Source organism: Panulirus ornatus, chromosome 10 (assembly GCF_036320965.1).
Source record: "Panulirus ornatus isolate Po-2019 chromosome 10, ASM3632096v1, whole genome shotgun sequence".
Taxonomy (NCBI): domain Eukaryota; kingdom Metazoa; phylum Arthropoda; class Malacostraca; order Decapoda; family Palinuridae; genus Panulirus; species Panulirus ornatus.
The window spans coordinates 61,436,536-61,452,237 of NC_092233.1; the positions used below are offsets into that span (position 1 = coordinate 61,436,536).

General features: G+C 42.4%; 1 protein-coding gene across 1 annotated transcript in view; it reads left to right on the top strand.

Moving 5' to 3' along the window:
* The first annotated feature begins 212 nt into the window (after window positions 1-212).
* LOC139751022 (innexin inx2-like) overlaps window positions 213-15,702 on the top strand; it is a 55,960-nt gene continuing 40,470 nt past the window's right edge. Inside the window, exon 1 of the mRNA XM_071666104.1 lies at window positions 213-967. Within this exon, the coding sequence (XP_071522205.1) occupies window positions 438-967 (530 nt within the window). The 5' untranslated portion in view covers window positions 213-437. The remainder of the gene's footprint in view (window positions 968-15,702) is intronic.

The following is a 15,702-nucleotide window of genomic DNA, read 5'->3' on the forward strand; positions in this document are numbered from 1 at the left end:
CGTCCTTGTCGTATTTGTCTTACGTCGGTTATTGTTATTTTCAAGGGTAAAGTAAGGTAAACTCCAACTGAAACAAAAGCACCTTCCCAAGCTGAGATTCTTATAGTACTTACAGGATAGAATATCAGGCAATTTGGGCGATATAACGAATGAAAATTGACTAGTTGAAAACTGCTTGGGGTCGGGTGTAGCTGGGGTCTGAATCCGTCAGCTGGTCAGTCTGGCAGTGGCGTGTGGATGGTTTGTGACGTTTCTTAGTGTGCAGTGGGGATCCTCTATTTATTTATTTCTTCATGTTGACTTAGTGATATATTTACATAGAAAGCTGTATCGCTGTCTATGCTGCAGCCAAGTTGTTGATTGTACACTGACAATCGGCAGTATATTAAGTTAAATATATTTTTTCGTGGCTGGAGTGATTCTTTAAAGCCGCCAAAATGATGAAATATTTGGCAGCCGCGAAAATCTTAAAAAAACACAACGCACAGGTGGATAACGCAGTGTTCCACCTCCATTACCGAGTGACTTTCGTTGTGTTTATTGTGTCCGGCGCCCTCGTAACGGCGAAGGAATTCATCGGTGCCCCGATCCAGTGCATCTCCAAGGCCGTGCCCACTGGCGTCCTTAACACCTTCTGTTTCATCATGTCAACATTTAGCGTGCCTAGACACTGGGCCAAGCCCTTAGGGGACGGCGTATCCTACCCGGGCGTAGGACCTCACGAGGATGAAGACGAGATTGTGTATCACGCATACTACCAGTGGGTCCCTTTTGTTTTGGTGCTGCAGGCCATCATGTTCTATGTACCTCGGTACTTGTGGAAGAACATGGAAGGAGGCCTGTTCACCACCATTCTGGCGGGTTTGGATAAGCTGACCATGGACGAGAACGCACGATTCAAGAAGCACAAAATCCTCTCGCAGTATATGATCAGACACCTCCACATGCACATGAACTGGGCAATTAGGTAAGCAAACTTCCTCCCCTCTCCCCCAAAAAACGGAGCTTTAAATTTGTTGAGATGTCCTTGGAAAGCATTATAACGGTAATAAGTCATTGCAGTGATGTATTGGGAAAATATTTAGCTAATTGCTCTACCATTCTCGTGGAATAGTTGTTAGTTAAGTGTGGTCTGAATGGAGCTTTGAAAACTGCATGTCCAATTAATGCTCATTGATAGTGTTAAATGGGAAAACGTAGACTCTCTCTTAATGAGTTTCATAAATTTTGATATTAGGCTGTAATTTTTCAACAGGAATACTTATCGGCGTAAGAAAATGCATGAGCTAAAAGAAATTGATAAGAAGATTCTGGTAATTTTGTGTGTGTAATATTTTTATTTTGTCTTAGTCACCGTTAGAGTAGAACATGATTTCAGACAAACACGAGAGATAAAACACGGCGCAACGGTCTGATAGAGTTAAGGATGGTAAGGCATATTGGTTCTTAGAGCAGAGGTAATCATTGGTTTCATGTTTCATACCATAGGTACAGGTGGGGTCATAAGGTGAATGGACATGTCCACGCGCCTGTCGTATTTACCTATTAGTTTATATTTTGTGAGTGACATTTATGGTTTAATAGTGATACAATGGTTAGCTTACAGTTTAAGAGTTTGGTTTGAAGTTGAGCATGCCATGTTAGGTACCATGTGTGCACTACTTTGATGATGTTAGTATCTGCCGTCTTACAAGCGAACCCTGTCGTTGGATCTCGGTGGAAGTTAACTTGAAACAAGTTAGTGATACGAATGTAATGACACAGTGTTGGGGGTATTATGACAATCTTCCCTCTGTTGGGTATGATAAAAGGTGAGTAGTGTGTGGTGTATCTGCGCCTGACAACGGGCTTTTCCCTTTCCCTTGCTTGACCTTCACTTGCACCTAGAGGTCAGAGTTCATTACACAGACCGAGCGCCGCCGGTCACGAATCTTACATCATCTTACCCTGAAACCTTCGGTTGCCCATTTTTATATAACGTTTCGCCTGAAATTATTAAGTGTTGTGTAGCTGGAAGACTAGAAGATAGAACCATCATTATTCAGTTTCTGAATGAAAGTTTTTGGTCAAAAGATTTTCCCACAGATTTATATGGTATAAGCTAGATTAGGCTAGGTTACTTTCGCGTACCTTACAATGTCTTCGGAGATCGTTTCTCCCAACAGTATGAGCCAAGCCCATGCAGTTAAATTTCTCTGATCGAACAGGCTGTTGAAGACCACGACCCCGCATACCCACGTAGCCACCGCAACCTGGCCGGCTGCTCAGGTACACATTGCAAAAAGATTTTCAGAGTTCTTAAATTTCTCCACCGTACAGCCAGCCTGCAGTGCTTCTTATGGCTTGTGGACAACGTCTTGAACAGCTTGGGCCCCTGATTTTCATGTGTGAATCATGACATACCCTTCCCGTCTGCCCTTTTGAGAATACAGCCTTAGTGATTTCAATTGTTCAGAACCCTCACCGCGTCATTGCTGGCCGCAAAAGATGTTTGCATACTTTCTAATTCTGCAATTTCTCCTCCGTGAAAGATCTTAGCAGTACTCTGTATTAACCTATTCGTTAGAGTATTAGGCCCCTGTAAAGAGGAGTAAGAGATTTTTCCTATTTCCACTTGTCTTCGGAAGATGATAGTTCGCTGAGAGTGGTTGTCATTGATACTCCAAGATCTGTCACTTCGTTGAGTCGCGACGGTATGGAGTCTGCCTGTCCAGCATTCTGTGCGCTTCTTTACGTCGTCATTCCTCCCCTGTACCCTAGCACGTATTACTCATCAGGTACAGGAAGGGGGCCTGTTTGTGCATCTTATGAAAATTTGGTCCCAAACAATTTCCGGGACTGTAGGATGGGTCCGTTCGTGTAGAAACATTTGTAGACAGGTCATTTGTCCCGGCACCGAATGATATAGATAGATGTCCTTTGCAGTTCCTGACAACTGAATTCTTGTGTCTCCAAGTTTAGCCACTTTAATTAAGCACCTTCTGGCAACATAATTCTAATTTAGTTGTAAGAGTTTCTGGTCGTCCCTCGTTGTCCTGGTTATATCCACCAATTCTCATGTATTTATGCAAAAAAAATAAAAATAAAAATGCTTTTGGCATGCTCATATCCTTGAGGAGTCTTTTGATCATCATTACTTCCTTCCTGACCCCTTCCTCTTTACGAGGATTATGGTGTTTTTCCAATCCAAGAATCATTTGTGATTTATTATGTCTATCACCCTCCTACTTCGCTCCTACTTGCTTATGAAACCCATGAATGTCAACTCGTCCACGTCCAGTGATTTTAGTCGTCCTTGAAATTACTTTGTTTTTGCCTAATATTGATTCTGTGTACTATGAACTTACATAAGACAGCCTTTATGTATGATTACTATTTGTGTTAGTGGGAGAAACTGTGTTTCTGCTGCTGATTACCCTTTGTGTGTTGTAGTTAAAGAGACTAGTACACTCGTGTCGTTCCTTGTCTTAACCTTGTTTATGTACATTCCATGTCTTTCATCGTTTATGTATACACACACCTCGGCCGAAGCCAAATACCCATTTATCGACCGTCCCCGAGGAGCTGATGAACGCATGGGTTGGGTGAACGTGTGTGTGTACACAGTGTGTGTGTTCACCCTACAGGATAATTGTAGTATCGTATGACACTTGCTCTTTGCTATTAACTCTCCCTTCTAAGAATTGGCCCTCGAATAAGTTATTGTATGAGGTGGCCCAGCTATATCTTGTACTACACAGAACTTTGTTCTGTGGTAGGAATTAAAACTCGTCACTTGGAAAATTAACTCCCATCGAAATGTGTAGCGAAAATGGCTTTGATTTGTAAGTGGGTATGCTTATTACTTCTTTTAGCGGAAGAATGGTGCCCATGGTTTTAAGCCGTGAACTTGGTTGACGCTGAATTATGTGAGCGACACGAAATTGGCGGTGTGCGCTCGCTGTAATGTTGTTTAATGCCACTGTTTTGTCGCGATTTTGAAGTAGTTCCCTGCTATCACTGTCGAACAAGTCATCTTGCGTTCGTCTCTTACCGCGCTTGATTTTAGCCTGCAGAGTACTAGGTTATCTCTGTGTTACTCTGTGAAAGCAAATTCATGGTGTCATTCCGATGGACTAAACATTATCAACATTGGTGATTTTTTTTAACCCTTTTTTTTTTTTCCTCCCCAGAGTTTTGCTCCAGAAAAGTCAGGTAACACAGCTGCTAGTTTGCCAAAAATTTGGTGACCATCTCTCTTGTTTCCGGTGTATTCAGAGAGACAAAACACGGAAGGGAAATTAGGTAGGAGTGCGAAGGTGTCCTGGAAGGCATGGACCCCATCCTACGCTTAAAGAATTATCCCCATTTGGCATGATGGGAATTTTAGACTGGTATATCACCATTGAAACCAAACTGATGTGCTTTAAATACCTTGAGAAATCCTCGAACGTTCGAAGCCCTTATATGTTAACCTCGGTACTTCCAGGGGTGAGAAAAATTATGGACTACCCAACGAAGATATTCGAGGAGTGGAACTGATCAGAGAAGCAGCAGTGTCAGTTGATCTTAGCTGTTTTGTTAAGTCGTTTTTGATTTTAGTCAGTCATATCCGTAAGCAGGTATATTTCGACTAAGGCGTAAGATAAATGAAGTATTTGTTTCACAATGCCCTCGGAACAGCAAGGATTTGAACACCGTATCATGTGTGTGGTGGCTGGGTACACTAACCACTCGCCATAGCCAAGTGGTTTGTGTATGCTTTATCACGCAAATGGTACGGGGATCGAATCCTTGCTATTGGAGGGCATTACGTTTTCTATGAAAGTGGGCGTTTATGTGTAGTTAGATGGAAGAACTGATCAGTGTTGTAGATGATAGTGCATGCGATTAGTGTAGGTTAGATAAAGTGGTATTCCTGTTTCGAAAGTCCGCGGATGTCATGACTGCACATCGACTCTGTATTCAGCTTAAGTGCAATGAATTTAAGCATTCAGACGGTGGTATGTAATGCAACGGTGAAGTGGGGCTGTAGTCATCATCCGCATACATAGAATAGATGAGTAGGCATTGCCTCCACCCTTATCTTGCACCACTGTTTATGTAACTAGCAGCAGCTGGTGTTGGCGGCGAGGCTGTAAACTAACACTGGATCATTTTACGGTCGTTGGCATTTATGAATGTTTGGATATTCTAGATTTGTTTACTGATTTATTCATGGTTTGAAATGTAGTTACCCGTATTATTAGTATCAGTATTATTATTACTATTATTAGTGATGACTCGTAGAAAACTTTCAGACACACATTAAAGATAAATGATTTTCAAATTGTAAGACAATATTGATCGTGCTTGAGATTGGTTCAACATCTTGTTGGTTACGTTTTGCTCGTCTGTTGTCTTAGGCAAGTCGATTGCTTGAGTGCCTGGGCCCTTATTGATGCCCAAGGTATATCAGGAGCGGCCATGTCAGGTCACATAGGCGGTCCATGGAAGATGCACAACATTGTAGGCTGGGATGTGAGACGAGTCGAGTCCGGCACGCTGTCGCGTACTAGATGGAGACGAGAAGGCGAGACTACTGTCGCAAAGGTCACATGTAGCTGGATGAGCTCGAAGTCATAAGCTCTGACCTTACCATTTACGCTGATTGACGTTGTGACCTTAAATTAGGTCAGCCACGGCTTTGGGCGTGGGGGCCGCTAACCTCATTCCCTCTTTTCCCCTCTGGGAATAAGAATTCGGATGCTTCCCTACCCTCAGATGCTTAAGTTGATTTTAAGGTCGTATACCATATTCATTGTATATACGGGCCTTTGGACTGGTTGTTTGGGCTTTAAGCCTCTCGACTATCCGAGTCGTTAGGGCCACCATCGATAACTTATAACCAATAAACCCGTAAAAATCTTATAACAACTTCATTTATTGAAGATGGTTGTTAGACCATATTCACATTAACAACATGTTTGACCTGTGTTTGAACTTTTTGTGGCGAGCACAGTTGTATAGCCCTCGCTTATCCTCCTCGAAAAAATAAATGAATTGGATAAATGACGTGATTCCATTAGTCCCTGCGAAATCTAGCTCCAGTGAGCTAGCAAGATGTGTGAAGTTGACGTCACACTTGTGCTCGTACCTCGCTGGCTGGCTGGTATAGTAATCTTAAGTGTCTTCAATTTCCCGGTCATATCTGACGCTTCTAGAAATTAAGATAAAATGTAGATTGCATGAACTGTTTTTCTTCGGAAAACAGGATGATTTAAATTGATTAGAATCGTGATTTTTGACTTGTTCGTATACGCCTTATCGTAGTGATTTAGAATGATCATGAACAGCCTCGGGTACTACTAATGACTCACTTTATTATTTGATACCCACTCCACGACTTCGTTACGACTACGGTTGGTGTAAACAAGCTCTTGAAAAGGCGAGCATACCCTTGATGTTTTTATTTAGCATTGAGTCCGTCTCTCTTTCACCACTTGAGGTGAAGGCTTTGCTTGTATCTGGCCACAGAAATCACACCAACTTCTTGTTATGTGTGCATAGATATATATATATATATATATATATATATATATATATATATATATATATATATATATATATATATATAACGACTAATTGTAGTATTCAGATGTTGACGTGGCTCCAGCAATGAATGGCTGAAAGGGACTTAACTCGAATCGTAAACCCTAGGAGCTCATGATTTAATAACCATCATACATTGGTCTTTAAGGTGCTGTTGTTTGAACAAAAATAAAAAGAATGATTAGATAGATAAACGGAGAACCGAAGAAAACCGGTAAAATATTTTTCGGAAAGCAAGATTATTTAGTTGAAATTCTACGGAGAAATTGCACATTGTTACACACTGTGGCCAAGTATTGATACGTGCATTGAGGTCACTTGGATCTAGGTTGTTGAGAAAGCTCATAGTTACAGTTTGTGATAGATTTGAAAACTTGCAAATGAAAAAATGTCGTCGGCTAATTTCTAAGTGATTTCTTTAGAGAATCAGAATTGCAGCTAAAAAGTTATATGTCTATATCCTATCAAAATATAAAAAGGATATTGACCCTACAAACTCATACATGGCCTAGTTGTGTAGCCCAAAAGATATCTTTTTCAGCAAGCAACGTTTAGCTTCTGAAAGACGATTGTGGTGTGTTGAATTCCCGTTCATTTTTCTGGATTAGGTAGACGTAACCAGCGATATTTATTCTAAGTCATAAATCTCAAGACAGAGGCATATTTATGAACATTATTCCCAAGTCTCCGGTTGGTATATCTGCACTGGAGCCTTGCGACCCTTCAAAACGCAGCCTAATGTTTACCAGGAGCGAACCAACTTCAGTTGCGTCATTGTATGAACCTGATTTCCTCGTTGCACCAGGTTTAAAAAGAAATCCATAGCCTCCAAGTTATACGATGGTGTGATTGACTCGTGGTCGGATTAGCAGTCATTTTGTAAATTGAGCTACAAGACCTCAAATATGAAATCGCAAAATTTTTACCAGTTGAAGTGCCTCGTAGATTCCGCATTTCTGACTCGTCCACTTCAGTCGCAGTGTTTAAGGATCCGGTTGACTTGCGGAAGAGGGAAAGAACTGAAGATTGAAGTTAAGTAGAGATAAGTAGCAACACATTTCAGATGATTAGGGTAACAACAGAAACACACACTGATGTTCTCCAAATTCAGTAATGGCGCAGGATTTATGCAGATGTGTAGGAAGATTGTCGGAGGAGGTAGCCTATCCAACTGCTTCGTCTTCACCGCTGAGCTCCTATCTGCTATTCAGCTGACGAACCTCAACATCATGATGTGTTCTGGCTTTTCTAAGCGTATCGAAGCTGTCAACTGCTGGAACTCGTAAAATAGGATGAAGAGGAAAACGTAAGAGTGTCATTTAGTGATTTTCCGCTCGTTTTGGTATTTGTGGCAACGAAAGAGCTCGGATCATTGGGGAGAAGCGGTTGCGACTACCTACAGTAGGTGCTTCGACGCTCGTTTTCCTCTACCAAGAACTGATATGAAACTCCAGAGAGGAAGATTAAGGAGAGAATGCACATCGGCCAGAAACAACAAACTGCGAAAGATGACCGAAGACTTCGGATGCTGGGTGACACGCTTGGTGACGAGTTGAAGGTTAAAGTCGCAGCCCTCACTCCACTGGCTGTGACTGGGCCCACACGAGACTGTATAATTCACAGTGGTTAAAAAGTGCGAATGACGAGTGGAAACGGTATAATTTGGCCCTAAATTGAGCCCGTAGGGAGAGACTGTCTTCGGAAACTAACTTAAGTCAGGGGAATGAAGACCAAGTTATTCACGAATATTTTTAACCTTGTCATAGGGTCGCCACGTCACTTACGAAAAGACGTACTTTGTGTCACTTGGCAGGGTGGGTGACAGTGTTAACTCCCCTTCCGGAGGGTGTGGCAGGTGGAGAGGGGTCTCAGGGGGGAGGGGAGGCCTATTCATTTGCAAGACCGCGTGAAAGTAATTTCCTTTTTGCTAAACCGATGGATGCTGAGTTGGCGAGCAGAAAAACATATGGTGCTGACTGCTGCCAGAAGCATTAAAAGAGAAGTCTTTCTGATATGAAATGATATTACGACTGTTTTATCTTGCTTACAGAAGAAGATACCAGTTAAGGTATCCCTGTCAGCCTTCATAATCTGACGCGGTTGCGAGCTAGGCAATTAGGGTCTCCTAGGATGTAATGTAAAACCTCTAGTTATAAATACCGTCATGTGTAACGGAGGGTAGAGGTGAGGATCGCAAATACGCTTCGACGTACATGTCCTGTTCGATATGTGACCACTATGCAGGTTTACTGGTTCAAGTCTGTCGAAACTCGGTGACCTAGGAACATATTTTTGTAGAAAAGGGCGACAGAAATACAAGTGATATTAAGAGAAATTAACGCAAGTGCATGCATTTCTGTCACACATTTCTCAGTTTTAAGTGAGCCTGGTAAGACGAATGCCATGTATTAGCAACATGGTCTCCAGAAGCGTGTCTTATGTAACTCAGCTTGAAAATAGAAAGTTATTTATACATCATTTTCCCAGTAGACTGGCGCTTGGAATTATATGCGTTGGATTAGGGCGTTCCTTCAGTGCGGGATTGGTACACCCGCAAACGTGATCGCCGAAGTTCAAATGACACACTGGGGTTCTGCTTGTCATTGTATCGGTGGCCAGCACGACCGCCCGCTTGGCCTAACTTCGTCTCCATTACGGGCCAGTCACATTACACAGCCCGTTTGTTCTGGGGCCCTCAGGGCTTACGTGTGGCGATGGCCTTAGGTAACATTATCGGACACCACAAACTATGTTTTGTACATCTTGTGTGACCTCTGATGATGGAGAAAGAATGGTGAAATGATTGTAGTATATACACTCCTGTTAAATAGATTTTGAATAGATTTGCTGTAAACGACTGTGGGAGAGTATATACTAGGGAATGCCATTTAGGGATGTGTAGATTTCGAGAGACTAAATGTGAAGGAAGCTGGTTAAAAACGTTTGTATTTAGCATTACCTCCTCGTGAGCACGGTGTGAATAACCAATTAGATTTCATCAGAATTTAAGAGAATTAGCCAAGGAAAGGTTTTACAGACCTGTGGTTTTATTAGGTACAATTATAGTATTTGCATAATAATGGCGGCGTGGAATAGCTCACTAAAGTATGATTAACGATGCTTTTGTTAGCTCAAATCTGCCCTGTACGGTACAGTTTGGCTTTCGACCACACTGTTGAAGGCCGCAGCATATAGGCCTTGTTTTTCCACGTCGTCCTTGCTGGTGTAGTGCACTGTACTGAGCCCCATGGCATAATAATCCCGTTGTTTATGATTGTGTAACCTAGGTGCTTCAGATTTAGAGTATCCGATTTAAAGGCCTATGACGTAGATATACCACAAAGAACTGAACCAATGAAGTGATATTATTACGTCTATCAACTGTCATTTTTTGAGGCCATTATTATCAATTTGCAATCAACAATAACAAAAAACTGTCAGCTTCCAGTGGTCATTAACACCATCAACCTAAAGTTATGACCATCAGTCGAATAATCGTGGACACCTTCGGGTGTGCAAGATGTTTCAAGGACCAAGCAGACACTGGTGACTGGTCCTGAGCTATGGAATCATGCCAGTTACGTAAACTCCTGCATCTTTCGTTGTTTGGTTGCCAGATACTGCAAGGGGCTGCATTGTCCTCCCAATTGTTTGTGGGTTTTGACAGAAACGTTTAGATTTCCTGTTTTAACACAGTTTCCTTGACGGATCTTTATTAAATTGAATGCATTTTAAAGTTTACTACCAAAATGAATGTATGATTTGTATTTGAGCGACGTTGCCATGATAAGCCCCAGTGGTTGAAAATTACACAATTGCGTGTGACAGAAATATCTCGGAAAACAGGAAGTACTCACAGGCTAGTTATGTTACATTTTTCGTTACAACAAACTGTAGTTTTTTTTTTTATTCTCTTGTACCATCACTGTCCGTTTAGGGATGTAGGGTTTGGGGGCTGTCAACTTCCTCCCCCCTCTCCTAGGTTATATTTACCCAAAAACATCAAACACTCAAGTTTGGCTCTGCGGATGTACAGTTATTTCTATCAAGACGATGCCCTTCGCAGTATGTTAAGGATACGAGGCAAACTCTCACAGTGGTTGAGCTGAGGCGTGTTGCACTGTGGATACGGGAAAAAAAAAAAAACCATTGCTTTAAAGGTCGGTGGTCAGTTGTGTTCGAGATAAGAATATTACCGGTTGATCATGTATAACATGAGCTAGGCTGTATAGGATATGTAGGTGTGCGAGCCGTGCCTTCAAACCCCCGTCACTGATCAGAGAAGTGACTGAAGGAATTGGTCCTGTAGGGGTTTTAGAGACAAGCGTCCACAATTTTGTGGATAGGTTTAACCGTTTGCCACAATAGCAGAAACATCACGAGTAAAGTATATTGAAAAAATATATATAAGCAATGCTTACGCCTTGTGAATAGGTAGGATGCACTGTAGGTCTGTGTACATATTATACACAGCTTGGAGCTGTCTTGGTAGGATGTACTGTAGGTTTGTGTACATATACACAGCTTGGAGCTGTCCAGTGTATCACTGGGTACAGCGGAGGACCTCCATGGGTACAGCCAGTGAGCTTTCTAAACTTCGAGGGTACAGCCAGGGAGCTTTCCAAGCTTCATGGCTACAGCCGGGAAGCTATCTAAGCTTCATGGTTACAGCCGGGAAGCTATCTAAGCTTCATGGTTACAGCCGGGAAGCTGTCTAAACTCCACGGGTACAGTCATGGAGCTGTTCAGGCCTGGGCACAGACACCCGTTCAAGGTAACCTTCATCCTGGATTTAACAAGGGAGTTGGCTAACCTCGGTGGGTTAACCATAAGTAATGCGAGGTTTCTCTCTGGCGTCCGTCACCACCACCAGCCCTCGCTCCTGGCTTTTATCGAGGGTATATGTATATCCTCGTGCAAACCTGACGTACCAGACTGTTTGTGGCAGCAGTCCTGAGCCAAACCAAACTCCATACGGCACGGCTGGGGCTGATGTAACTGGAGGAAACCTCTTCTTACCTATTTTAGAAAACGTTTCATGTTTTGTGGTGATGGTGTGTCGATATTCTTCAGCATGAGGGATATTTACTCTAAATACTCTAAAAAAATTTTAAACTACTTTAAATTAAGTTATATTGCACGTAGAGTTGTTTAACCTCGGTGATGCATTGAAGGATCTTTCTGTCAGTGGTACTTACAGTGAGCTGTGTGAGCGTCATTCCCACAGACACAATGTGTTGTCCGATATCATTATGAGCGCCAGGAATCATCGAACCCACGGAGAGGTCCTGGTGTTTATCATTTCTCCTTGGGTCCTTCGGCTAGAGGGATGTTATCAGTTTTCCTTTAGGTAGATAACGTCCGCAGATGCCTGTAGTAACCCTTCTCTAACCTTTGGGAATAGCATGGGGCAATTAGTTGCTTCATTATACATATTACGCAAGACCACCAAACCGCCAGACTCAGGAAGCTGTCTCGTCTATTGTGCTTGCGAGGGCAGAGACCGTTGTTGTTGCTTCTTTGCTCGATCACAAAAGGGGAGAAACCTGTCACCAGACCTCGCATTTTCTTCGTTTTATTGACTCCGTTTCTTCGGGGAATTGTATCATGACGTTAAAGTTTTCTTTTTAGACTCGCAGAACAGCAAACAACATCGCAGAATATAAATGATTGACGTTCTTCTTACGTGCATAACTGGTTTTTTTACGATTATTGTAGCAAAGTCAGTGTATGGCCTTAGAATGGTATTTAACTTGTCAGGAAGATCTGAATGATTTTTTTTTTTTTGGGGGGGGTCGGTGGATGTAGCTTTAATGAATGACCTTGACAGATGATAGAAATGAAGGCCAAGTGTAGTAAGTACATAGTGAGATATGTATGTGGTCTTGCATTTACCTGTAACGCCTGATGAAGGTGGTAAAAGCTTGACTTTGACGACATGAATTACCTTGGCGGTTGACAAGACTTAAACATCTAAGTAACCCAAGCCAGTCATCGTTATTCTTCGCTTTTATGTACTCTGATATATATATATATATATATATATATATATATATATATATATATATATATATATATATATTTTATTGAACGAAAACGACAGTTCTGACTGGAATTCAAGTCAATTATCATTAAACTTTAAAATTGTCATGTTGTTGGCTTTGCCGTGGTATTTGTGACTTCTTAAGGTCGGCAGAATTCTCCAAGAAAACTACAACAGCCTGACTAAAAATGTCATGGCAAGGCCAGTAGAATACATTGTACTGCGAGTGGATAGGAAGTCGCATGACGGTTACGTAGTCTCGGTTCAATTGGTAATGTTCAAGACGCGCGTAGGTCTGGTTTATTTGAGTAAATACACTGATAGAATTAAATAAAAATATGTGCCACGAGGGTTGAAAGCCTTTTCCCACTATCGCCCAGAAAGCGATGTTTTGAATCAAGACAGAGAAATGTGTTGACCACATTCGAGAATATGGAGGCCGGGAGACGTCCTTGTTCGTCAGTCAGTTTCTAGTTTGCCATTTTCTCATTCAGTTTGTGCCTTGGCTTCCTTGGCTGACTACGATGTGTAAGCTTTCAAAGCTTAACTCATATTATTCCTAAGTATAAATTGCATCCCTTAGCTTAGTTCAGTCCAAAGTTTAGAGTGCTTAGCTTAGTCAGTCCCATGTATAAAGTGCGTAGCTTAGACAGTCCCATGTATAAAGTGCGTAGCTTAGCCAGTCCCATGTATAAAGTCCGTAGCTTAGCCAGTCCCATGTATAAAGTGCGTAGCTTAGCCAGTTCTAAGCATATATAGTGCGTAGCTTAGCTCAGCTTGGAGATCACATGGCTCAGCCATGAAGGAAGTAAGGTATATATTGTTTATTATGTCCACCTTATTGAATCGTCTGCGTAGACATGCTTGTGTTTGTAGACGGTGGAGTTTACTTATCGTAACCCGTCTTGTATGTCATTTACATAAATAGGGTGTCCTAATGCGGATGTAAATTCTTTGGCCTAGCTACCCAGTTATCATACCATGCGTCCTTTGGCACAGTATAATAGAGGAGGTAACTGCATAGCCTAGCGAGCTACTTCTGTCGATATTGGGAGCTACGTCAAGTCTTACGCCTGTACAAGTTAGCATCTTAACCTACTTAGCGTCGGCTGCGGTAGGGGTTCCGTGCTGGAGAGTAACTTTAGTTAGGCAGGCAAGTCTAAAGATCCAAGCGCAGCGAGGTTAGGTCCGGGCCGTATAATAAGGTTGGGCCTCCTCTCTCCTCTCCTCTCCAGATGATGGATCGAGTGCTGTAATTAGATACTGCGCAAATAACAGGCGTGATTACATTAGCCACGAAAGACGCAGGGGAGACTCTCTCTCTCTCTCTCTCTCTCTCTCTCTCTCTCTCTCTCTCTCTCTCTCTCTCTCTCTCTCTCTCTCTCTCACCAAGATTTCTGACCAAGCAGTCATTTCCTCCGGTGCAGGTAGTTGGTTGAACTCACAACCCACTAGTTTCAGGAGTATCGTAGGTTTGTCCGCATAAAAAAAAAAAAAAATTAGGAGCAGCCGAAAAATATCCTCCAAGTTGTATCGGCTTTCAGTTGGGGTTGTTGGGTTTTAGTAATAACGGAGTATCGCTGCTGCTGCCGGGGAGAACCTGTAGGCCCCCGAAATTAACGTAATTTAAGAACACAAATCCTCACAGTGCAAGAATCTATATACAGTACCTAATTCACAGCAAGATTTCTAATATGTCTAAGTCTCGGAACAAAATCCCGTGTAGGCCAGCTCTTGTAGATGAAAGATATTATAGCACTACCTTCAGAGTAGGATACATTATGTATGTGCCCTCAGGAAACAAGATGCTGTACTGTGCTGCTTTCTCTTGTGTGTCGTATTATCCGTGCAGAGCTAAGACCCTGTAGCAAAACCCTCACAAGAGGGGGCAAAGCCAAGTTTGTATTGATATCCGGGAGTATAAAAAACATTGCTTCTTCCTTCGTCTTTCCTTGATTATATTACCACGGTTAACAGTCTCGAAAGAGCGAGATCTCATGTAGCACTGTCGTTAAAGAGCAAGAACGCCCTGCGGCGGAATTCTCACCAAATTAAATGGCGTCTCATTACTCTGAAGAAGAAAGATAAAAAAAAACTTGCTCTTATGTAGTAGTAACCTTGCTGAAGGCTCCTCTTGTATGCAATTCTCCCATGCGGCAAGACCCTGCGGAGCAGCGCCACAGAAGGGCAAGGTCTTCTAATTTAGTTAACAGCCAGGATGAAGCATTATCTTCTCAGAGGTGGATTCCATTCAGGACAGCTCCGATCAGCTTGCTGATGGCTGACGGCAGGGACCTTCACCTAGCCCTGCCATATACAGGACTTTGTTGTATATCTGCCTCAACCTTGTGTTTTTTTAGCTCCACCCATGAACCCCGATACAGGTTAGAGCTACCCCTACTCTTGCCAGCGTAGTTAATCACTCCCGTACCCGCACACTGTCGTAGGACGAACACACGGCCCCATCTTAAAAGAAAAAAAAAAAAGATATCCTTTTCACTCGCCTCCTCCCCACCACCGTAAAGTGACATCTTCGCCCCAGCGGATCTCTGAAACTGCTGATCTGTCTGGCCGCCAGTCAGAGGAGGGAGGGTGAGTGGTGGATTAAGGGGGGAGGGGCTGTATAACTTGGAAAGGTTCCAACATTTATTTTTTTTTCATTGTCTCCGCGGGCAAGTCGGTATGTTGTTATTTGTACGTTTAAAACCCATCCGTTCTATTGTTTAGTACAATCGGCAGTACATCCCTTGCAAGATGAAAAATAATATTGTTTACAATATAATATACTACGAGTCGGGGCCAAGTCAAGTACAAGAGTAGGAAGTAACATTTTTCAATACTTGCTGGTCATCCTAGTTCGTTGACGTCATACCTTGAAATATACATCGCGTGCATTTTGAAGCAAATATGTATCATCATCATCATCAGCGGCATTTTGAAGCTTTGTGTACCGATTTTCCTGTTAGAAAATAAATTTACATTGAAAGTGGTTTTGTTCCTCGCGTGTCATGTACCTAGATTATCTCTCTCTCTCTCTCTCTCTCTCTCTCTCTCTCTCTCTCTCTCTCTCTCTCTCTCTCTCTCTCTCT